This window comes from Papio anubis, chromosome 5, assembly GCF_008728515.1.
Source record: "Papio anubis isolate 15944 chromosome 5, Panubis1.0, whole genome shotgun sequence".
NCBI classification, from domain to species: domain Eukaryota; kingdom Metazoa; phylum Chordata; class Mammalia; order Primates; family Cercopithecidae; genus Papio; species Papio anubis.
This window is the reverse complement of record NC_044980.1, coordinates 62,962,257-62,985,524: the sequence shown is the minus strand read 5'-3', so window position 1 is coordinate 62,985,524 and position 23,268 is coordinate 62,962,257. Positions and strand designations below refer to the sequence as shown.

General features: G+C 39.6%; 1 protein-coding gene across 5 annotated transcripts in view; it reads right to left on the bottom strand.

The window, feature by feature from the left end:
* The window catches only part of PIK3R1 (phosphoinositide-3-kinase regulatory subunit 1), an 85,213-nt gene that overhangs the window by 30,038 nt on the left and 31,907 nt on the right, over positions 1-23,268 (bottom strand). The window contains exon 1 of one of the 5 annotated variants that reach the window (XM_021939409.2): positions 13,465-13,651. The exons of the other annotated variants lie outside the window; for them this stretch is intronic. Coding sequence (XP_021795101.1) covers positions 13,465-13,567 — 103 coding nt within the window. The 5' untranslated portion in view covers positions 13,568-13,651. Of the gene's footprint in view, positions 1-13,464; positions 13,652-23,268 lie in introns of those variants that run through there. 5 annotated transcript variants of the gene reach the window in all.

Genomic DNA, 23,268 nt, shown 5'->3' with positions numbered 1-23,268 from the left:
TGTTAGAGACCCCACTCTAAAGCGATCCCTGAAGACAAGGCATCTTAACATAGAGCTAATCAATATTTGAACTCAAAGCCCTGCAATGTTTACCACTCGATTTCTTGAGTGACTTTGTCCTACTGCAACATCACTGTAACACATCTTAGGTTTCATAAAAGCACGACCGACCAGCCATTAACTTTCCAGTCACTGTGCAGAGGGCTAGGTGGGAACTTCACCATTCTCCAGTGTCTCCCACACCTGCCAGAGCTAAGCACCACCTGGAGAATGTGCTAGAAATACTGATTCCCAGGTACCATCCTAAATCTTCAGGATCAGAACATCCAGGAATGGGCTAGTAATCTGTTTGGGGTTAGAAATAAGCATTAGGACATACTCTTTTGATAAGAAAATTCGTGTGGGTGATCCTATGAAAAAGTTCAGCAATGACACCTCTCAAATCTCTGTATGTTAAAATGTAAATATATCTGAAAAGCACTTAAAATACAAATGTCTTAAAGATTTCATAGTCTAATTAAAATCATTATAAAATTTTAAAAGAAATATTATAAAATGAAAGGGCACACCATTTCATTTCCTCTGATAAATTATAAACCACTTCCCTTTGCCTTAATATCAACTCACAAACGTATCCTCTCTCACAAACACCTTCTACACTGAACACAATGAAATATCATCCTATCAGCATATATAATAGAAGGGAAATATACAGGTAGAGAAATGATGTAGAAAAGTGTTATTAAGATCCATCATTGTGTCATTCCTTAGGCCTCTCAAACTAACAAGACTTAGCACACCCCAGATCTCAAAAAGCTAAAGATCAAATAGTAAATACATATCCATGCAACTCTCATGCAACCAACATGCCAATTCCTCTTCCCCTTTTCTCATAAATTACACAGGCATTTTTTTTAATTAAAAAAAAACTTTAATGTTGGCTCTGAAAATAGAATTACTTAATAAAGGTTTGTCTCAATCCAGTCTTATCAACACAATCATTTCTGCAGGCAAATATGAAAGTTAAATTAAATGATAATTAAAGATTTCATCTAATTGTGATTGAAATATGCACCCAAAAGTTGTTATATTGCTGGGCTGGCAAATGCTCATACAGAAGGGTTTCCAGCTCTCTCTTTCTTCATTAAGCTTGAAAAAAATTTTTTAAAAAGCAAAACCTCCTTGCTTTCCTTTGTCTTTTCAATGTTTTTTTGGCAAAAAGTGTTAATTTACCTGCAGTATCCTGCGCTACAAAACATCGTATGTTTTATGCATTACTCATTCAGGTGTTGGATGAAGTTTCTGAAAAGCACCGTGCTACACCAAGTCAGGTGTCTGTGAGAACACTGGAACTTTTCTCAAAATGCACACCAGACTGCTTTAAAAAGAAAAAAAAAAATACACATAGGTACTAGGAAGTATAAGTACTCTTTTTGTAACGTATTGAGTGACTCCCCACTGAATTTTTAATATTGAAAAAAGCTTTATCGCTCAAATGTATGAATCATCATAGCTGGTCAGGATTTTGCAACTGGAGTTTGAAAATAGTAAATTTTACAAGGATGTTTTTTTTAAAATAGCAATTCAAAGATTTTCTATTCCTTAGGACAAAATGTCTGTGAGTCAATCCATTTCCTCTTTAAAATATTTAGACTTGGGGAATGTGAAAGTTCTATCCAAAAAGCTTTAAAGTTTATATCATCTACTTCCAACAATAGGATCAATTACCATTGAAAGTCTAAAAAGCATTTTAAAACAAAATATTAATTTTTATAACAATCCTAAAATCAACTATGCCTTTAATTTTACTAAATACACAAGGTCAAGAATCACTTTTCCATTAGATTCAATTTTAAGAAATTCCAACAGGAAATGACAATTGCTAGGAATTACCAAATTTGGCAAGTTGTTCTTTGAAAAGTCCACGATAAAGCACCACGTTACAAAGTTTGATGAACCAAAAAATAATAGGACTAAGAACAAAAAGATGCAAATATTATCAATTATATGGGAGGGGTTGTATGGAACAAACACAGATTAACAGAGCACCATCCTCCAACAGTTTACATATAAATTCTCACTACAGTTCAGCTTTTGATTTTTATACCTGAATAAGTAATGGGTTTTGGTTGTGAAGCTTGCTGTAGCACAGTGTATAAGTCTGGAGAACCAACTCCACTCTTCAGAATCAGGGCAAATTTGTTGATTCCTTTACTACAACCCAATCCCAGTTTTTCACTAGCTGAATCATTTTTCATTGAGAAATCAGTATTGCTTAGAAAGAAAAGGATAAATATCAGCAGAAATGTTTAAAAGTAGTGAATCCAAGACATGCATTATTTCAAAAGAAAGGAGGATTCAGCCTTCAATGTTGACCAGAACACCAATGAACTAGGTGTTCCAGGTTGCAGGAAGAATATTTGATGACACATCCGATGCTGCATTTTCCACTAGTTCTGGTTTTCCCCCTTTGCCCTGGTGACAGCCAATCACACGGAATAGAAAAAGAGCCTTCTCTCCAAACTTCAGCCCTTCCCAAACCACTGACATGGACAGGCCTCGACAGTCCTTGGGCACCAGCGGTGTGTGGGAGACAGTGGCATTCTTTGCATTAAGTGGTGCCAACACCGTTATGAAGTGCAAAATGAAACCAGCACACAGCTGCACCTTCGGGAGGCATTCTCCATAAAAAAAGATATTTTCAAGTTAGTGCCTGGCAGGGCCGAGTGGAAAGTTTAAGCTGAAACACTGGGACTCCAGAGGCTGCCCAAGCCAAATATTTCGTTACTGATGGAAGCAGGTTGGAAGTGTGTGAAAAACTGTCACTTACCTCTAAAAATGTAATACAAAGAAAAGAAAGTGTATATGCAAAGTGTGGATCAATATTATATCAAGATGTTAGTCTGTCTGCTAACTGCTACTGAGTCAAAGCTATTTCTGTCTGAATCTCTCTCAGGACTTCAAGTGAAAAATGTATATTCTGGTGGGCAAATCTAATCCCAATTCTTTTCTTAAATAAACCTTTTAAGCATATTCATACTTTATGCTTGTAATGATTAAAATCCTGAACTTTAAACTTATTAAGCTTTATGGGTGACACTACAACAAATGATGGCCTGTGCTCTTTAAGCAAAAACAAAGCAAAAAATCCAGCGACGAGTTCCTTAATTTTGGGACACATCTGTTTAATCAGTAGTAAAAAAGTGATTAGAAGCAGAGCTTTAAAGCCAAAGAGGCTTAGGTTTTAATCCTTGCTTTGCCACGTACTGAATTCAGCAATCTTGGGTGAGTTAATTAACTTGAATCCCATTTATTCATCTGTAAAATGGGAATACTTATGTGCAATAATAAGGATTAAATGAATAATATATATATATAAACATGACAAGCCTCATGCCCAGTATGTAGAAAGCACAAACTAATAGGTAGTTATTATTGTTAGAATTAGTCATGTAATCTTTATTATTGTTTAGATTATGGAAATCCACTGATTGCGACTGCAGGTTTTAAGACCACAAATTATCATACTTAGACCCTTCTCAATACTGTTCTAAGGAAGTAAGCTGGAAGCATATTTGGTAAACACTTGCATTTTGCCTTTGTATATATACATAATACTCAAAATCCTCAGAAGTCAAAACCAAAATATTTTCAATTTATCACACTTTTCCCCAAAAGGACCACAATACTAATATATTTGAGTCACTAGACTTCTTCACATTCAGAATACTGAACACTGAACACTGAATGTGAAGAAAAAATGAAGTTGGAACGACTGTGTACTAAATTATATTGAGCATGGTGGAAACAAGAACTTTTTTTTCTTTTTTGGAGGAAGGAGAAAAAAAGTATGGGCAACTGAAAATGAGAGTACAAAGAGTAGACGTGGAAATAAATCTTCAGCCATAACTATATTATTTTCAGAGATAACTAGCAGGAGGGAATTAAAAGAGTTGCCAACAGATTTAAACTAGAAGTTTGCAAATCTCCTCAGATACCCTAATTAGTCTTTAATATCGTTAAGTTTATCTTCTCCCATTTATCTCTCCTGCCGCACAGCTAAAAACAAATGAAAGGGATTTGAGATCCTCTGTCCATTCGTTTTATTTCTAGACAACAGACTGGTATAGAAAACAAACAGCAGGCAAAGATCTTATTAAACATAAGCAGACCTAACAGCTTTGTTTCTGATAGCCTTAGCTAAAGCCTCAGAGTTAAGAGGTAACTGAAATGCAAGATTACATTTAATCTTTGACAGGCTAGCCTAATTAATTGTGATCCTTATCACCTAAATTGGAGTTTGATTCTAAGATTACAATTTACAGTGTGTAGCAAATTAAAATGCTAGGCAGGATATAAATGGGGAAGAAGGGGCTTCCTCCTCTCCTCATCAGAAAAATAATTTATACTTGAGTCCACAGGATTTTTGAAGCCAATGATTTATAAGGAAAGTTGGTCTTTCGGTGTGCTAAGAAACATTTCATACGATGTGTGACCCAGAAGCCCCCCAAAAGAAAAAAGACAAATCATAGGCCATACCACGCAATGGGCGGTAGGCTGTTTGCTGAATGAATGATTAGTACTGAACATCAACTAGGAGCCACATTCCCACAGTAAGTATTTTACAAAAACATTTTCATTTATTTTTCATAGCAGTTCAAAGGTATATAGTCTCTATTATCCCCAATTTAAAGGCAAGGAAACTATTTGGCCAATGTCGCAAAGTTCTTAAGTAGTGCCTATGTATTTAGTTTGGGCTTGTCTTCCCTGCGCCAGAGTATACAAGTGCCAGTCAAGGAAAGAAGCTTATAGTAAGTTTCCCAACACTTCCCGCAAGCCTCCCTTCTTTAAAAGGTATCTGCAATAAGGGTATTACGAAACACACAGATATCTGATGGTCAACCCCACAAGGGGAATAACCTTAATACTTTCTGATTATGTTCAAGTTAAATGATCTTGATAATAGCAGTTTTTGTACTTCCTCCCCAAATAACAAGTTAATATATTCTCTCTCGTTATGAACTACTTTGAAATGCAGATAATTAACACTGTAAATGGAAAAGCAATAGGAGCCCCTATTAATAACCAGAGAAAGGCAGGGGCATTCCAGACGAACCACACTATCTCTGGCTGAGGGCAAACTTGTGGAGACACTTCTCTCCTACTTACATGTGATGATAAATTTCAGAGTCAAACTTATACAATGTCATGTTAGAAATGCTTAAAAATAATAAAGCAGAGTCTTAAAATGTAACTTGAGAAGCTGCGATGTCACAAGCAATTGAAAGATCCCCTGATTAGTATTAGGACAGGGCAGGGGATGGAGAGGAACTGGACAGAAAGATGCTACTGGCAGACTAGAGACCAGAAAGAAGCTTTGGATACAGGCTGGGACCTCACTGACAGTGCAGAAGCAGGCCACTGGCTGACCAAGGAGAAAGTGAGTGGGGAGAGAGAGAGGAACTGCCAAAAAGGCAAGTTTGTCCAGCCAGACCGAACAAGCACTCTTAAGAAAGCCTGGATGGAAACGAGGAGAAAAAAGCAAGCACCAGATTCCTTTCAAATAACTACAGAGAGTAGGGGTTTTTTTCTCTGACATTTTTAAATATCCTGAAAAGTTGAAAGAATTGCTTAGTAAACGCCCACATTATCTTTCACCTAGACTCTACGATTAACATTTTATCATATTGGCTTTATTTACATGTTTATCTGCCAGCACATCTTTTTTTTTAAAAGATGCATTTTAGGCCGGGTGTGGTGGCTCAAGCCTGTAATCCCAGCACTTTGGGAGGCCAAGACGGGCGGATCACGAGGTCAGCAGATCGAGACCATCCTGGCTAACCCGGTGAAACCCCGTCTCTACTAAAAAATACAAAAAATTAGCTGGGCGAGGTGGCGGGCGCCTGTAGTCCCAGCTACTCGGGAGGCTGAGGCAGGAGAATGGCGTAAACCCGGGAGGCGGAGCTTGCAGTGAGCTGAGATCCGGCCACTGCACTCCAGCCTGGGCGACAGATCGAGACTCTGTCTCAGAAAAAAAAAAAAAAAGATGCATTTTAAAGTCAGATGCGAAGTCAGCTGCTACAGACTGAATTGTGTCCCTTCTCCCCAGATTCATGTTGATGCCCTGACCCTCAATGTGATAGTATTTGGAGACAGGGCCTTTGGAAGGCAGCTGAGTTTAGAGGAAGTCCTGAGGACAAGTGCTCTCACAATGGGATTAGTGCCTTTATAAGCAGCAGCACCAGAGACCTTTCTTCCCACCCTTCCCATGTGAGATCACAGTGACAAGGCAGCAGCCTGGAGGCTAGGGAGAGGGCCCTCACCAGAGCCCAACCACACTGGCACCCTCTGAGAAATAGATTTCTAAATGTCTATGGTGGTACAGACATAAACACCAGTCTGTGGTGTTTTGTTATGGTAACCCTGACCTAACACATCAGTACACTACACCCAAAGAAAGGAATGGAACCCTGTTTAGAAAATGTCAGTGTCAAACACAAATTCTGTAAGTGTTTAGTAAATACCCTCTATGTGTCAGAATATTACCAAGAGCAGTGGTTTGAGGCAGTGGTTTCCCAACTTTAATGTACATATTAACAGCCTGATTCAGGTCGGGGTGGGGTCTGGGATTCTGCATTTCCAGCAGGCTCCCAGGTGATGCCCACACTGTCAGTCCTCGCACCACAACCACACTCTGAGTAGCAAGGATTGAGGCTGACCCCACCTGCCACAAAGAGGAAATCCAGACCACTGTGGGAGACAGAATCCCAATGATTGACCTTCTTACTGATAACTTGTTGCCTACATGCCTGAATTTTACAGGCTGATCTTACACCAGACCCCAGTTGATGCTTATGGACTGGAGGGTCTAGCTATCATATCAAATTCAGTCTGATATCACAATGAATTAGGTATCAAAAGAGAGATTAGCAGCTGGGAGCTCTGCTGCCCTGTGCATTGTGTACTGATAAGTGGGGAGGGATTATGTAAGCCACAACTTGCCCAAGGTCCCACAGGAAGTTCCAGCCGAGGACCGAGGCCTCCTGATGCCCATGCCAGAGCCTTTCCCACCTCACCACATTCAAGAGGACTTTGCTCTTTGTATTTCCTGTGGGGTGGGAGGAGTTAGGGAGGGACAGAAAATGTTAGGCTGATGACAAATTACTACTACTGATGATAATTCCCATGTGGTGAACACTTAGTGTAAGAGACTCTGCTCAGCGTTTTATCTCATTGAATCTGTACAACGCTCGAAGGAATTATCATTGTCCCCATTTTACAGGTGAGAAAACTGAGATTAAGAAAAGTTAAACAAGTTGCCTGAAGTCATACCAGTAGTAAGAAATAAAGCTAGGATTTTAAAGAACAGATGGGACTTCAAAGCCAATTGTAACCTCTCTGTGAATCTAGGTTGCCTTTTTAGGCAGACACGCTGCATGATGCCATATGTGAGGTTAAAAAATCTTTACATGACACTGATGGACAAGCACTTGGCGACAGTTGCAACCCTTAGTGACAAGAGGTGCGTTTTTCAACTTGAGCTTGGACTGGAAGGCCAGCTTCTCACCATCACCTCTGCTTTATCAGTATTGAAGCCTTGCCAGCCCACTCAGCCAGGCTAAATATTTTCAAGACAGCATTTATTAAATATTTTCTCATAAAGCTAAACAAAGCACATTCTTCCCCAAGGATGTAATGGGTTTTATACAGCTAAATATAGCTAGCTAACTTATCACTTTTAGCAAGGTACAAAAGACTCTTCTAGTTAATCATCAGGTGGACAGAGGGCCCCGCAAATAACTTTTTTAAAATACATATTTTGTAATATATATTTGCAAGCACCCCAAAATGAAATCTTAGTAAAATATGCTTAACAAATATATGAAGGGAGTTGAAGCACCCATGATCAAAAAGGGAGAGAAAGGGAAAGCAATGACCTGCATGTGGAATTGCAAAGAAAAATAAAGGCAAGAAAGGCAAGAGGCCTGGAAACATTGTACAGAAAATTCCCTATCAGCTGGTGCAGAAGAAATGCATAAGATAATATTTATTCAGACTTCATTTTAAAAGTTTGAAAAGATCACTGAAAAAAGACTATATATATTAAAAAGTAACAATTTTGAGATAAAAGTAAACACAATCCTTAATTGTGTAAGGAATCAGAGTTTAATAAAATGAAGCAACATACTTTCACTACCTCAGACAAAAACAGACCATGATCAGCAGTGAAATGAACAAGAGGCTATTCACCTCTCTGCTAAAGAAATTATTGGGCTTCTTCTGGTTACGGTTTTAGAATTATAACTTGAGATGGGTCAATTTGGGCAGATGTTGGACCCTATCACTACATTCTCAAAAAAGCTCAGGGTAATAAATAGTACTACAGTTACTAGTGCCAAACCAAGGCACTTAAAAAAAAACATACCAAACTGATATACAGAAGACCCTGTAGATATAGTAGAACCAAAATATAGAATATATATATATATATCGATTATAGAAAGAAGCCTGGTCATGTTCTCAAAAAGATTCTCAGAAATAAGCCAACAGATACAGAGAGGTGATATTTGAGTAGTGAGTGAATTCTAATAATTGCTCAAGAGTCAGCAGGGAGAAAGTTATGTCAATATAGACTAGAGCTAACTGGTGAAAGGGGTCAACTAAAAGCTTCACTCAGAGAGGGAACTATTCAATCGGTCATTTTAATTAACACTTTAGATTCCTGATGGAAATACAATGTTAACAATCTGTAGATTGAACACAGCAAAATGTTGGCCTCCTATAATGAAAATCCGTACAACGTTGTTAATGAAAAAGTAGCAGTGACTCAGGCTGATGGACGGCCCAGAGGTGAAAGCAATCATTTATCACTGCGGGGTATTCCTTTCTGCATTATCATCTCAGAGTCGCCTCTTCCTTAACAACCATAACAACCTATGCTCCACTTCTCTGTTGCGCCATTTCTGTCTTCAGCTGAAAGGGAGGTGATAGGGCCTGAACCACAGGAGGGAGTTTGTACATTTTGTTCTATTAGATTAGGCCTCAGTAACTTTATGAATTATAAGCTGTCAACTACTTTTTCATCTGCTATAGAATATGCTTCTTAGAAATTGTGGCTATAAATAAAACAACAGATGTTCTTTGTTGGCTCTAATAGGAGCTTGAGTAATTTTTTTAAAAGGGCTAGAAGTTAAGCAAATTATCTAAAAGGCTGTTTCAGGTTTCCCCTTGTTGGTCATCTTTTATGTTAGCCTTCTGAAGACATTCATTTTAGCCCATAAATTACTTTTTGGGGCCATTTAATGTAACCTACTGGAAAAACTAGAAAGGGGTTTTCAATACAATTGCTTTCTTTCTGTGACTTTTTAAAGAGTATTGATTAAATCCCCTACCTATTTATGATTGTCACTATATCATATAAAAAGCAATTGAAAAGGCACTGTGCTAGTAGAAAAAAATCAGACAATGGATGAGGCCATATGTTCCAGATTTTTCTGCCAACAACATGTTGGTAACTTTGGGCAAAACATTTAATGTCTCCGGGCCTCACTGTCATAACAGTGAAGTGGTAGAGGTTTAACTAGATGTTCTAAAATCATTTATAGTTCTTAAATTCTGTGTTTTAGAGAAAACGTCAAGGAGATCACATGTCCCAACATAAAATTACTAAATTTACATTTAATCGCAAATTACTTAAAAAATAATTCTATATTATCTTTAGCCACTATGTGTTGAAAATCTGGAAGAGATCACAGGCATCTGGAGAATGGCTGGAGTTGGCACCAAGCGAAAATTACTTCAAATATGGAGGGAAGGAAGTTAAATAAATGGGAGAATGGCAACATTTAATTATACTTCACTGGGCTACACTAACTTATAATTTCTAACCCAGGGGATAGGTGGTTTAAAATAGTGTTTTGGTATAAATTTTCACTTTGCTAGAATGAACGGTAAAATTCAAAATGATGAAAACATTTCTGTGACTTCTGTATGTGGATCTAACAAAAGACAACCAATTCCATGTTCTTAAATGTATTCCAAAGTTACAGCAGCTATAAATCAGAGAATGTAACTTGGCTTCTATAAATCATGGGGTTGCGGGGAGGAGGAGATCATGAAACTGAGAGCAACATGAAGAGAGAGAGGTGAACTGTCACTGCCCTAGTCATTTAGGTTATTTCCTTGAGTCATGATAACCGCCTTGTGAAATACATCAACCTCATTTTGTATGTGGGAAAGAGACTCAGAGGTTTGGTGACTACACCAAGATCACTTAACTAGTGTTTGGCAGAGCAGATATTACAACCCCTGTCTGGCTGTATCCAAGGGCCCTTCTCTTTCCACTTCATCTTTGATTTTTTTTTTTTCTCCTCTTCTCCCTCTTTGAGTTTCAGCATTAAATTGCTAATAAATGCAATTCAGTTGGACAGTTTGAGATTTTTAACCAATGCATGCACAGCACTGCTGAGCTCTAAGAGATGATGGGAGGGGAGAGTCCATGCAAAATTAGCTCATGATCTACACAGTGAGTACAAATGTCAGGGATAAAACAGATAAAGGGGCTTAATTAGAAGTCATGAAACTTAGAGGAAACAGCTCCATTTCCAAAACCTCTGTGGGTTTATCCATTCCCCTCTGAGAGTCATTTAATTCTTTGGAAAAGAATACATTCTCAAAAATGTGGTATTTCTGATTACACAAGGTCTGAAATAATACACTAAAAACTGCCCTTAGTATCTGAGGCTCTCATTACCAAGAAGCCAATAATAATCATGGCCAACATACACAACATACTTAGTATGTATCAGGCTCTATGCTAAGTTGCTTTACTAAAATTATCTCAGAAAATATAATCTTTCACAACATTATAAGAAAGGTTCTATCATCATTTTCATTGCACAGAGAAGAAAAACAGGCTCAGAAGTGATTTGTCCAGGCTCACACAGCTGTACTAGTCAGCACCAGGATTTAACTGATAAGAGATGACCTGGTTTAGAGGACATAAAGGCAGCTCCCTTCCAAGAGATCCTAATGCACTCAATGTCATCCCATGAGGTCCCATAGGGCATATGGTTTCCTTACAAACTGTACCCCTTTTGGGGGGCAGCTCAGTGCACTACTTTGGACGTTAAGCCAAAACCCAGGCAACAAAGTTAGAAAAAGAGTTATCTAGCCAAAAAGACCTGGAAAGCAGACAGTTCAAGAATAGCCACTCTTTGATCAATTTCTCTACTTACTGTAATTTTCTTTTTCTAAGATATTCTATGGGATGTTTAGCGTATCTGGTCTATGTTTACCAAATGAGAACAGAACCCCTCCCCCTCATGGTGACAACCAAATTTCCTCACTCTTGAAAAATCACAGTAGGAGATAAAGTGTTTCCATAGTCATGCCTTCTAGCAACTTCATTTTGGAAGAAAAGGTGCAGAAACACAAAATAGCCAATGAGTCGAGTTTAGATAAGGAATTAAGGGGAAGAATGACTTTCAGTGCTCTGTAAATAGTGGGGTCTCACTGTAAGCCACACATGTAATTTTACATTTTCTAGTAGCCACATCACAAGCAAAAACAACAGGTGAAATTTAATCTCTTATTTAGCCCCATATATCCAAAATATAATCATTTCAACATACAATCAATATAAAAATTATTAAGCAGATATGTTAGTCTTCATTTCTCTCTTGTTTTCCACTCACGGCACATCTCAATTTATAGCAACCACCTTTCAGTGGCTCAGTGTGGCTTTGACATGTGGCTGCTGGCTCCTACACTGAGCAGCATGGCTCTAGAGGATGGCCTTCAATTTTTCTTTAGTGTGAACTTGGTTACTTGAAGAATGTGTTAGCTTTGAATTCAAAGATAAGTATAAAGAAAAAAAGTATCATATGCCTTAGATGCTAAGAGGGTCAAATAAGAGTTCTATGTCCTTTTACTGTTAGCATGTATTAGATAAAAACAGCTTAACTCTATTGGAAGGCATTTAGTCAAAGTTGACAGGGGAGCTGGGGGCACTGATAGTGTTTGTTATATACTAAGAACCTGCTGGAATACTAGGAACTTGGCATCCTGGCGTTTGTCACCATGCAGGGTGTAGAGTCAGAACATCTTCAGAAATGGCGTGATTAATAACAGTTTCATCTGATGGCTCTCCATCTGCCACTGGCTTCCCTTAAAATAAGCATCAAAAGTATCTGTGCACCTCTCATTAGAGACAGTCTGCTGACTGCAGAAGACAGAAGGTTCCACGATCAGGGAAAGACTGATATGGTTCAGCTATTAAGTCAGAAAACCGAAGGCCTGCTTAGGTTCACATCTTGACATTATGAACTGCAATAGTTTCATTTATAAAGTTAGTGGTCATTAACGTGTCCGATACTGGCTACAAGACAAATGAAAAGAACTTAAAGAGGGCAGAGGTCAAAATATGTACCTAGTATTAGAGGCAGAGGCAGGCAGCTTAAGGAGCTGCTTTTCTTCCTAAGATGGCTCAGAGATGTACATAACACAGGAGCCTCAAATTCAAAGTCTCTAATACATCCTTTTTCCAGAACATGCAGTTTAATGAATCCATCCCTACAGAACATAGAACCTATTTTTCAACTGTGTTGGTTACAATGTTAAGTGCATCCTGGGCTTCAAACTCCTGCTAAAAAGGTAGCATCCCAACGAGCTGTGGAGGAGATTTTGAAGCAATTTAGCACCTCGCGCTGTCAGATGTTTTCTTACAACAGGTGCCCACAGTGCTTGCTCTAGTCCTAAAACCTGACTCTAAGTGCATAGACTGTGAAGTTTCAACCCAGCTCCTAATTGACTCTTCTAAGAAAAAATGGGCTTCACAGCTCAAATATCTGCTTCCAGTTTGGATCCCCAAGAGAAAACTATGTCTTCTAAAAATTCAGGATGCTATTGTTTTCCCTAAGCAGCAAATGTGTTTTGGGTGTCAGAAACTGGAAGTGGCAAGCAGTTCCCAAACTCAGATTATATGGTAACATTATAAATAGCTAAAAGGTACTGAATCAAAAATTATTATTCAGGAGAGGCAACAAGAAGAGAACAGGGAATTATAGGCGAGGGAGTTTCCTTTGGAAATGGTAGTTCCTGGGGAACAGAGGCTATCTACAGTGGATGTCTGAAAAAGGCCATGAGGAGAGGACAGGAAATTAATATTATAGACACGGAGTCTTCTTTGGAAATGACAGTTCCTGGATTTTAAAAGTGCTATATATAGTGAATGTTTGAAAATGTTAAACTGCTCTGCAAAAATTGTCTAACAAAGGAAGGAAAACATAACTTTCCAGCATAGGAGTAAAAGTATTAGCAGAACATAATAAATTCAAAGTGTAATACAGCCCATCTCTCCCCACCCCAACTGGCTGTCACAAATACATTACTTCCCTGCGGGGCCTGTCTTTGCACAGCCAGCCAGCCAAAGGGGTAAAAAGAACAACATTAAATTATAATTACCAGCCCTTTGTTCATGGGTTACTCCTCCATGGCTATGTCTGCATTTCCACAGGATTTCTGGTAGACAAGACGGGGTGAAATGTGTGGGGAGGGGGAACTTCATGACTCTTCCTCTGGATGGAGCAGCTATCAGCCACCTGTTCAGATTGCCTTGTGTTATGTATACTTTTACTTGCTCCTATAATTTAAAATGCTGAAGGGAAAAAAGTGGTAAGATTTTAGGGTAATCTGGGCTTGGCCGGGCCGGGCAGCTCTTGCTTCTGTGGTGCTCCCACCTCAGACTGGACCACGAAAGGTCCTGAGATCCTGGTGGCACATATCACAGTGATGGCTGAGTAGGCCCCATAAAGCACGTCTTCCCTCTCCCTGGAGTGGCCACACCCTGAGAAGCATGCCCTGTACCATAGGACAAGTACTAATGTACTGTGTCCCTGCCACTTGCCAGGTAACCAAGTTAGCTACAACTGGCCAGGTGAATGTACTAACCTTCTTCAATAGGGCTAGGGCTAGGCCAAACTGAAAAATAGGAGGCTTATCTTGAGCACCTGTTTTTTCTTTCCCAAACTTTTTTTTTTTTTTTTTTTTTAACCCAGCTTGGCATTATTTTTCGTTCTCCATTATCTCACACGCTTGCTAATCACACCTCCCAATCCATGAGACTGCATAGTGCCTTATGGTCTTCTCTAGTCTTGCGCCACTCAAAAGCTAGCCTCTTAGAGAAGAGTCTATTAAACTCAATCACACGGAAATGAAAAACCAAAAATGAAATGGAAAAATGACCAATGAAGCTTTATGTGTTATATTACAGAGATGTTGCTGATTTTAACAGGGTCTCAAGCCAAATTCTAATTGTAGAATTTCAGGCACAATCTTTCTTGAAAACATAGCTCTTTAGTACTTTGCTGTGAATAAATCACTGGAATAGGTCTAATTAAGATCATTAAAATGCTCACCTCAATAGTGGATTTTGTTGTTTTTGCTGTTGTTTTTTTTTTTTTTTGAGACAGGGTCTTGCTCTGTCACGCAGGCTGGAGTGCAGTGGTGAGATCATGGCTCACCGTAGCCTCGACTTCCTGTGCTCAAGTGATCCTCCCACCTCAACCTCCCAAGTAGCTGAGACTACAGGCACATGCCACCATACCCAGCTAATTTTTGTAGAGACGGAATTTCACCATGCTGTCCAGGCTGGTCTCAAACTCCTGAGCTCAAGCGATCTGCCCACCTCAGCCTCCCAAAGTGCTGGGATTACAGGCATGAGCCGCTGTGCCCAGCATGAATAGTGGATTTTGCACAGCTGAGACTAGATGGTCATTCTGAATACCCATGCATGCATACTGCTGGTGCTTCAACAACAATCAACTTCGTAAGGTAACAGAAAAGAAGTATAGCAATAATACCTTGAATTTATGTGGCACTTTAAAAAATTACAAAATGTTGCTGGGTGCGGTGGCTCACGCCTGTAATCCCAGCACTTTGGGAGGCCAAGGTGGGTGGATCATGAGGTCAGGAGATCGCGACCATACTGGCTAACAGGGTGAAACCCTGTCTCTACTAAAAATACAAAAAGAGGCCGGGCGCGGTGGCTCAAGCCTGTAATCCCAGCACTTTGGGAGGCCGAGACGAGCGGATCACAAGGTCAGGAGATCGAGACCATCCTGGCTAACATGGTGAAACCCCATCTCTACTAAAAATACAGAAAAAATCTAGGCGGGCGTGGTGGTGGGCGCCTGTAGTCCCAACTACTCGGGAGGCTGAGGCAGGAGAATGGCGTGAACCCGGGAGGCGGAGCTTGCAGTGAGCTGAGATCCGGGCCACTGCACTCCAGCCTGGGCGACAGACCTAGACTCCGTCTCAAAATAAATAAATAAATAATTAATTACAAAATGTTTTTATACTTTTCTTTGATACTCAAAGAGAAAAGCAGAGTGGGGTGGTCAGAATGGAGAAAGACCCAGATTAATAACCATGTTCAGGCTGTTTTCATTAAAGAACATACAAACATCTAGTTTAAGGAATCAGGGTTGCTTTGAACTATGCACTATCTTGAATAAACAGATACTTGGTGTTAAAGATTTCTGTGAACACGCCCCTATGAATTCAGCATCCCACTCCTTTCAACCAGGTGCTTCAGTAGAAAGAATAAAACCACACCACAAAGGCAGTCAGTTACCAAGCCTGCAAGGCCCATGGCTCTGTGGTTTTTGAAGATATTATCGGCATTTTAATGTGAACTGTCTTGCAGACCCAAAGCCCCAAATAATCACCACTTTTTGGGAGTTTGTAATTTTCCAAATGACAACAAGAGCATTTATGACTCTGTACATTAGAATCTGTTGATTACAAGAGCTATTAATGACAAGAGAATTCCAGTGCTATAGGGAGCAGCTTTTTCACACTGACAGCCAGTATGTTTCACTTTCGCCATCTGATTTCCTTCCAAGTTAGAAAAAGCAGTGGAGACAATGAAATAGGCTGAGAAGTAAAATGAGGCTAGAGCTCAGAAAAGCAAACTTAAGTGTTTTCCTCAACTCCCATTATCTTCATAAAATCACTAACTCATTTCCCCCCAAGCACTATTTTTGGGGACAGGGCTTCAAGTTAATGCAAAGTCTATAAAGGTCATGAAGAAGCAGCTAACAAGTGACATTTGTTTTACCCCACTGCTGAAGCACAGGATGAGGCTGAATCGGAGGCTGACCCAGATAATGATGGTATTGGGATATAGCTTAATCGAGCATGAATACCTCCAAAGACTTCCAAGAGCCCCGAATCATCACTTATTCCTTTACAACACTAACTTCCCTTTGTCAGTAAGAGTGGGTTATTTCTTACATTCATGGCATGGAAAAATCTTCATCTGACAAAAATTCTGAGAGGGCCAAAAAGTGAGTACTTTGCAAATCAGGGACTGAAACAATTCTCCTTTGGTCATTTTAGAAAATCAGATGCTGTTAAATTTCATCACCTACTTAGAAATCTCAGAAGCTCTAATCAAGCTCTGGAGCAACCCAACGACAAATGTTCCAGGCCATTCTAGATTCATTTCCCTTGAAGGATCTCTCACCAGTAAGTGCAGCCTCTGAGCAGCAGCTCGTCCATTTGCAGGAAAAAAAAAATTGTGGCCTGACTTGTGTCAACTAGGGACAAAGGCAGGAGAAGAATGTGGAGGTTACTCAGTGGAAAATTTAGGAATGAGAATCTGGAACCTTAAGAAACCTTGATTTAATTTAAGATACTGCTTTGTTTGCATCATAAAAAAAAAAAAGAAGAAGAAGAAGAAAGAAAAGAAAAAGACTGCACTGATGCAATCTACTCCCCTGTATTACATAAAATTTTAAGACCTAAAAGAAACACGATTATGGGTATGAACCATAACTAAGCGTTTCCAAGAGTGTCTTCCCTTAAATCACATTAAAATGGTAAAAGTAAGTTACAACTGGTGACGGGCCACTTATCAGTCCATTCAGGCCAGCTCCAAGATAACAATGACTTAAATATCAAACCAATATTCCGTAACCCTCTCTTTAGAATTCTTGACATGAGGTCACTTTTTATTGAAGGCTTCACTAAAATAAAGTCTTTGTAAAGATACCCTTGGGGTTAGAGGCCTAAGATGAAAATACCTTAATAAGATTTCTCCTTTATAGATAGATTCCAGTGTCCCAGCAATGGATTATTCATTCTTTGGGGGGTTTCATTTTGTATTTTTTGGCAAGTTTGTAGTAGATGATCCCTCTGATCTTTTTAAATCTAAAATCCCACGATTCGAAACTCTTTTCAGTAAACTTCCAATTTCCATACTAATTGATGAAGAGAGAGAACAAGAGAAGGGGCTTGACCATACAAAAAAATGAAACATCTCAACAGTTGATATGTAAGTTAAGGATGCAGAATAATTCTTTTCTTGGGAATAAGTCTCTCCTGGTTTATCTTTGTATCTGGCGACTGTGCCAGAGAACAGGGAGTTCACAGAGCAATCCTGAGAAGTTTGCTCCAACACTGACTGGTCAACTGATTTATATAACATTCGAGTGTGCAGACTCACATTTACTTGCTGCATTTATGACCAAAGGGCAAACATTTAAAAATCACTCCAGATTCTGGAAAGGTCATTAAAAAAAAATGGGGGTCCACGGGAAAATAAAAAACATGACATTTATTAGCTCTTTCTTGGAGTGGATATAGATGCGTTTATAGTTCATTGTTTTCAGTCATCCTCTGACTAAATAAACTTTCCACCTGCTTAGTCAAGTGCTGAGAGAATATGACTACACCAAAGGATGTATGAAGCATGCATTTAATTTATTATAAAGAACTGTAATAAGGCAAATGTGTGCAGCTGGAACTAACTTGTACCAGATTTCGCCAGTCCCCAAGCTCATGGTAGATACTTGCAAACACCTCTAGAAGTTCCGGCTGTTTTTAATTAATAGCTCATGTTGGTGGCATCTTGCCTGTGCCTGACTTACTAGAATGTCATTTTATTTAAAATAGGGTTCTGAACCTTAAAATATATATATATATATAGATAGATCCCTTTATTTTCAAGTCAAATAAATGACCCAAATAGAAATTTAAGTTTGGCTCTTTTAAAGACAGCAATATTTCACATTGAATGTGCTCCTGAGGCCAGAGGAAATGTTCTTTCCTTTCCTAAAATTTCTAGCCAAGTACTCACAAACCCAGTTTCTTCCCAAGAATATTTGTTTTTTTATTTCTCAGAGCCTAGTTTAAAAAGGCTGGAACCCTTCACAAGTCAGAATAATTCCATTTGCTAGCTGGCTCTTTCTCCAAGTCCAGCTTGAATCCTATGGGACACATAAATCCTTGTCTGAAATGTAGGATAAGTGTCATGAAACATACTAGGAAATTGGTAAACCACAGCTCAAAGCATAAATACAAAGATACAAGCGAAATCTACTCTAAAGTAAAACTATGATGAGCAGAAATACCACCAAGCGGCCGGGCGCGGTGGCTCAAGCCTGTAATCCCAGCACTTTGGGAGGCCGAGACGGGCGGATCACGAGGTCAGGAGATCGAGACCATCCTGGCTAACACAGTGAAACCCCGTCTCTATTAAGAAATACAAAAAACTAGCCGGGCGAGGTGGCGGGCGCCTGTAGTCCCAGCTACTCGGGAGGCTGAGGCCGGAGAATGGCGTGAACCCGGGAGGCGGAGCTTGCAGTGAGCTGAGATCCGGCCACTGCACTCTAGCCTGGGCGGCAGAGCGAGACTCCGTCTCAAAAAAAAAAAAAAAAAAAAAAAAAAGAAATACCACCAAGCATTAATTCTTTAGCTAAGGTAACAAAAATATTCAAGGAAAAAGTATGTGTTTTATGACAAATCAGGGGAGAAAATAAAAATGCAATGCAGATAAAAATTAGTATTGCTAGAAAAGACAAGGTAAATAAATGCACATTTGCCCTGAATTACTTAAGCCAGACATAAACTTGATTTTTCCTGTCAAGTACTGTGTCAGGTGCCATCTGGGAAAAAAACAAAACTGGGAGCATCTGAGAAAGGTGGAATCTGAGGGAGAAAAGGCAGAAAAGGGCATATTTTACAGCTACCATGCCGTATAGCCAATTGCCACTGGATGGCAGCGGGGTTTTACTTAGCAAAGTTGCTAAAAGCATTAGGATTGGTCATTCAGTATCTGTCCTACATGTTCGGCCCCAATAACTCAAGGTTTCAGGGAAATACAAAGTGCTCCTTCCCGCCCCCAAAATTGGGGATCTGTCCTAGAAATTGCAAACCTTTGTTCTGATTATCAGTAAATCCCTTGAAAATTACTAATTTACTATCAGAGTACATTAAATTGGGAACTAAAATTAGAACTTCTAATAACTTCTAGGATTTTGAATTCAGAAAGCAAGCACACATGTGCTTACATTTGCACGCACACATCCCTCCAGTTTACTATTGCAATATTATCATCTTGAGCCCAGTACAACAAATTGAAACCACATTTTATTCTACTTTTTCTTGTTAACTTGATGGCTTCACCACACTTTTAAATGCTACACACTTCCCTCCCTCTCCCTTGGCATCTGATCCCCCTTTTTTTTTTTTTTTTTTTTTTTGTAAATTCAGTAATCTCACCAGCAACAAGCTTTGCTTTCAATAAGTATATCTGCCAACTTAAACAGCATCTCCTAAGGCTATGGAATAATGAAAGACACATGTAGGTACTTGCCTGTCATCAGATGCAAGCTCACGTCTGCCTGAAATTGGGCCTGTAATTCTGCTGATCCTCGGGTTCAGGACAGCGTGACTGAGAGTGGTCTAGAATGTGGCCCTTAGTCTAAACAGCAGATGGAAGATGCAAGGGGCCAACCTTTTTCATCCCTGCTGGGCTCTTGACCAGTCGTTGCTCTTTAGTTCAAGGGGGAGATGTGAGGGATTGCTCAAACACTTGGCAGACAGAAAGGTCTTAAGACAGCAAGTAGTGAATTCTGCCTCATTCCTGCTGATGAACTTGAGGCAGTGCTTTCCAACCGAGCCCAAACTCATGATACAACCAGAACATCTCCAAGAACAGTCATTCCTGCACACAGCCAAGGCTCCACCACCCCCAATTAGGCGAGGGTCCTACACAACTCCTGATCTGAGCCCCTCCTCAGATGAGACAGAGTTTGCTCCTTTCCCTCTCACAATGCAGTCCACTGTGTGCTTTCCTTTGAGGAAATACAAAGATTTTGTTTAAAAACTTGCAAAGTCTGAAGAATGGAAAAGTGTGAAAAGGCTGAAAAACCTGAAAGAAAGGAGTTGCAGTTCTGTCCATAAAAAATACCTCCTACTTTTTTGCAGCTGGGGTTACCATCAGAAATCAGTGGCTGATTCATCCAGGTCTACAGGAATGCCCTCTTTCCACCCTGCCCCCACCACCTACAGACTGACTTGAGCACCCTTTTATGCCCTTCCTCTAAGTGTTAGTGAGCGGCTTGCAAACGTCCAGTGCCCTTAGTTCTGCCAAACAAGTAAAAACTTCAAGGGCTGTGAGGGCTCACAAAGACATACTCATTATAAAAATTATTATTTTTTTAAAGAAGGAACCTAACAGGGTACGCTGAAAAACCAACTCATCAACACAGTTTACATCTTCCACCTTCTGAACTGACAGCCTAAAAGTCATCTCAAGCACAGGGCTACCAGAGATGCGTTGCCAAGTGTTTTTTTAAGAGGTTTCCACCAGACATTATTAAATTACTATTTTAAAATTAAATCTAGGATCCAGGAATTTTACCTTCCATAATAACAAGGGTGAGAGTAATATAACCACTGTATCCTCCACCTTGAAGAATTTCTTCAGATAGTTGAAGCAGGATCCTTATCAGAAAGCGGTGGCAGTAACCCATTGTGTGCTGACTGGTTTTTATCCTATCTGGAAATCAATCATTGCCCTCCCTTCCCTTCACCCTTGGGGAGTCACAAAACAGGCACCGAGCACCAGATTAACTTTCCTATGTTCACAAGAGGAAAACAAACACACTCTCTTGATTTAAAAGAATCTTCTTAAGGATATGAATTAGGTCTCCTTGAGCTCAGTACTGCTGGTAAGCAGGTTCTGAAATCTCATAACTAATCTAAAGAACTCCAAGAGCACCAATTCAAGCTCCTCAAGTAGTGTTGGTTTTAGGAACTTAGGGCTGAGGACACACAGGCCTGATAACAAAGGAAGGGCTCTCCTCACAGGATTAAATGCTAATAATAGGAAGTCTCCAACTTACATATGGATTGTGTTCCCAAAGCTCATTTGTAAGTTGGCTGTGCAAAATCCAGAACACATTTTCCCCCAAAAAACATTATAAATGGTGATTAGGTCCCCAGATTAGTCCCCTGAAGTCTGTTTCTCTCAAGTGATTTTGCATGACTACAATTGCGATGACTGCAAATGGGCAAGTTTTGGTGACATAAAGTGTGATATAAACTTCAGCAAACAAACATGGAAACCTAACTCACTTATTATAGCTTCTATTATATGTCTAAGTCTATCAAGGCCAATGGAAATAATCTAATCCCCCCACCCCTGACTTTCATCATTGATGTCAGAGGCAAGGAGCTGACAGAGCTGGGGAAAAGCAAAGGGCTGGGAGGCAGGTGGCAGAAGAGGTGTGGCAATGCCAGAGAGCAATGCATGGGTTTCCACCGACTTCCCATGCTGGGGCCTGTCTCTAGGACCCAATGTCCTGTGGCAGGCACCACTCCCTGCTTCTGCTCCAACAATCTGAGGAGCAGGCAGTGAAACCTAAGCTCCTTAGACCCCAGAGAGAAGAGAAACATAGTGAACTGGAGAGGAGCAAGTGCTAAGGGTGAAGGAAGACACATACTGCTGGGTGTCTCCCAGCTGTTCCCAAGTTGTGCTGCTCTCCCAGCTGGGTGGCACACTCACTCATGCTCTCAGCTTCCCTCCATTAAGTTTTTAGCTACCCTCAAGGCAGTGAAGATTTTCTCTTCCCTTTGGTGACCCCAGAATCCAGCCCAACACTTGGCATAGAGTAAGCACATAACAGATGACTGTGAACAGTGGTGGCCAGGGAATTATCTTCAGTTCTTTAGGGGTTCCCAGATGGATATTCATCCAGTTATTCATTTGCCCACCAAATAGTCTATGAACTGTCTTCTACATGAAAAAATTCAATAGCTACTTGACTGAGAAAGTATCTATGTTAACGCCCCCCACCCCACCACAAGCAGTCTCCTTTCAAAGAGTACCTGGTAATTGAAATACCTGGTAATTGGTGACTATAAACACCTATTAAAATGCAGCTTTATGGGAAGCTAAGTCATTACCATAGTAGCATAGTAGTAGAAGCTACTGGGTTAACAGAATTCCTACAATGGCTTGTTGAATTAACCAATGTCATTTAAGGAAAGAAATAGTTTAGTTAAGAATTCCAATGCCCAATATGATGTTACTTAAAAATGAAACAATTTGAATACTTCAGTGAGTGTTTAACTGGATTTTGTGACAGGACCACTTAGTGCCAGGGTAGATAATATATCCAAGCATTTATATATATATCCAAGTATTTTAACAACCCCGTACCTTGGGTTTTATGGAAATACAATACACAAAGACCAAGGAGAGATACCATGATACAGAACTGATGGTTGAGAGAGTAAAAATTAAAAAGAGATAAAAGTTGATTGAGTAGAAAAAGCAGAAATAAAAGTTTCACATGCACCTAATTCTACTCTTCTTTGGTGGTTCTAGGAACAAAACCAACTGCAACAGGAAAATGACTCTGAATTTTAAATAATGAGTAAGCATATATTCCTTTTCCTAAAGGAAGAGACAAAAATAGAAGAGAAAGAAGGTATCATTACTGGTAAATGGGCAGGTCTTGACAGAAGGAAATTACACAGCCTGATTATAACAATGCATTTCAACCTCCCTACATAAAATGCTCATGTCTTAAATTCCTTGGTAATATTTATGAAGCTATCTTATTTCCCCTCTATCTCACCTTTTTGAATCATGCTGCAATACTATGTATGAGCCTAATGCTGACATCCATAGCAGTATGCTGGAAAATACAAACATGTTCATTTCCTTCAGAAAATATCTCTTGGTTTATTATGGCCTCACTCCAACCACTCTTCTGTTCGGTTTTTGCTTTTATTATGCTCTACTCATTTAAATTCATCAATATGTTGCTTTGTAACAGTTTACATTTTTTTGCACACATATATAGGTATACTACATAAAAACTGAAACAAATAACATATGGGTCTTCCAATTTCCCTCGTATGACCTCTTTCTTTAGCTGTTACAGTGCTTAGTTCCCAGTGGCGGATAAA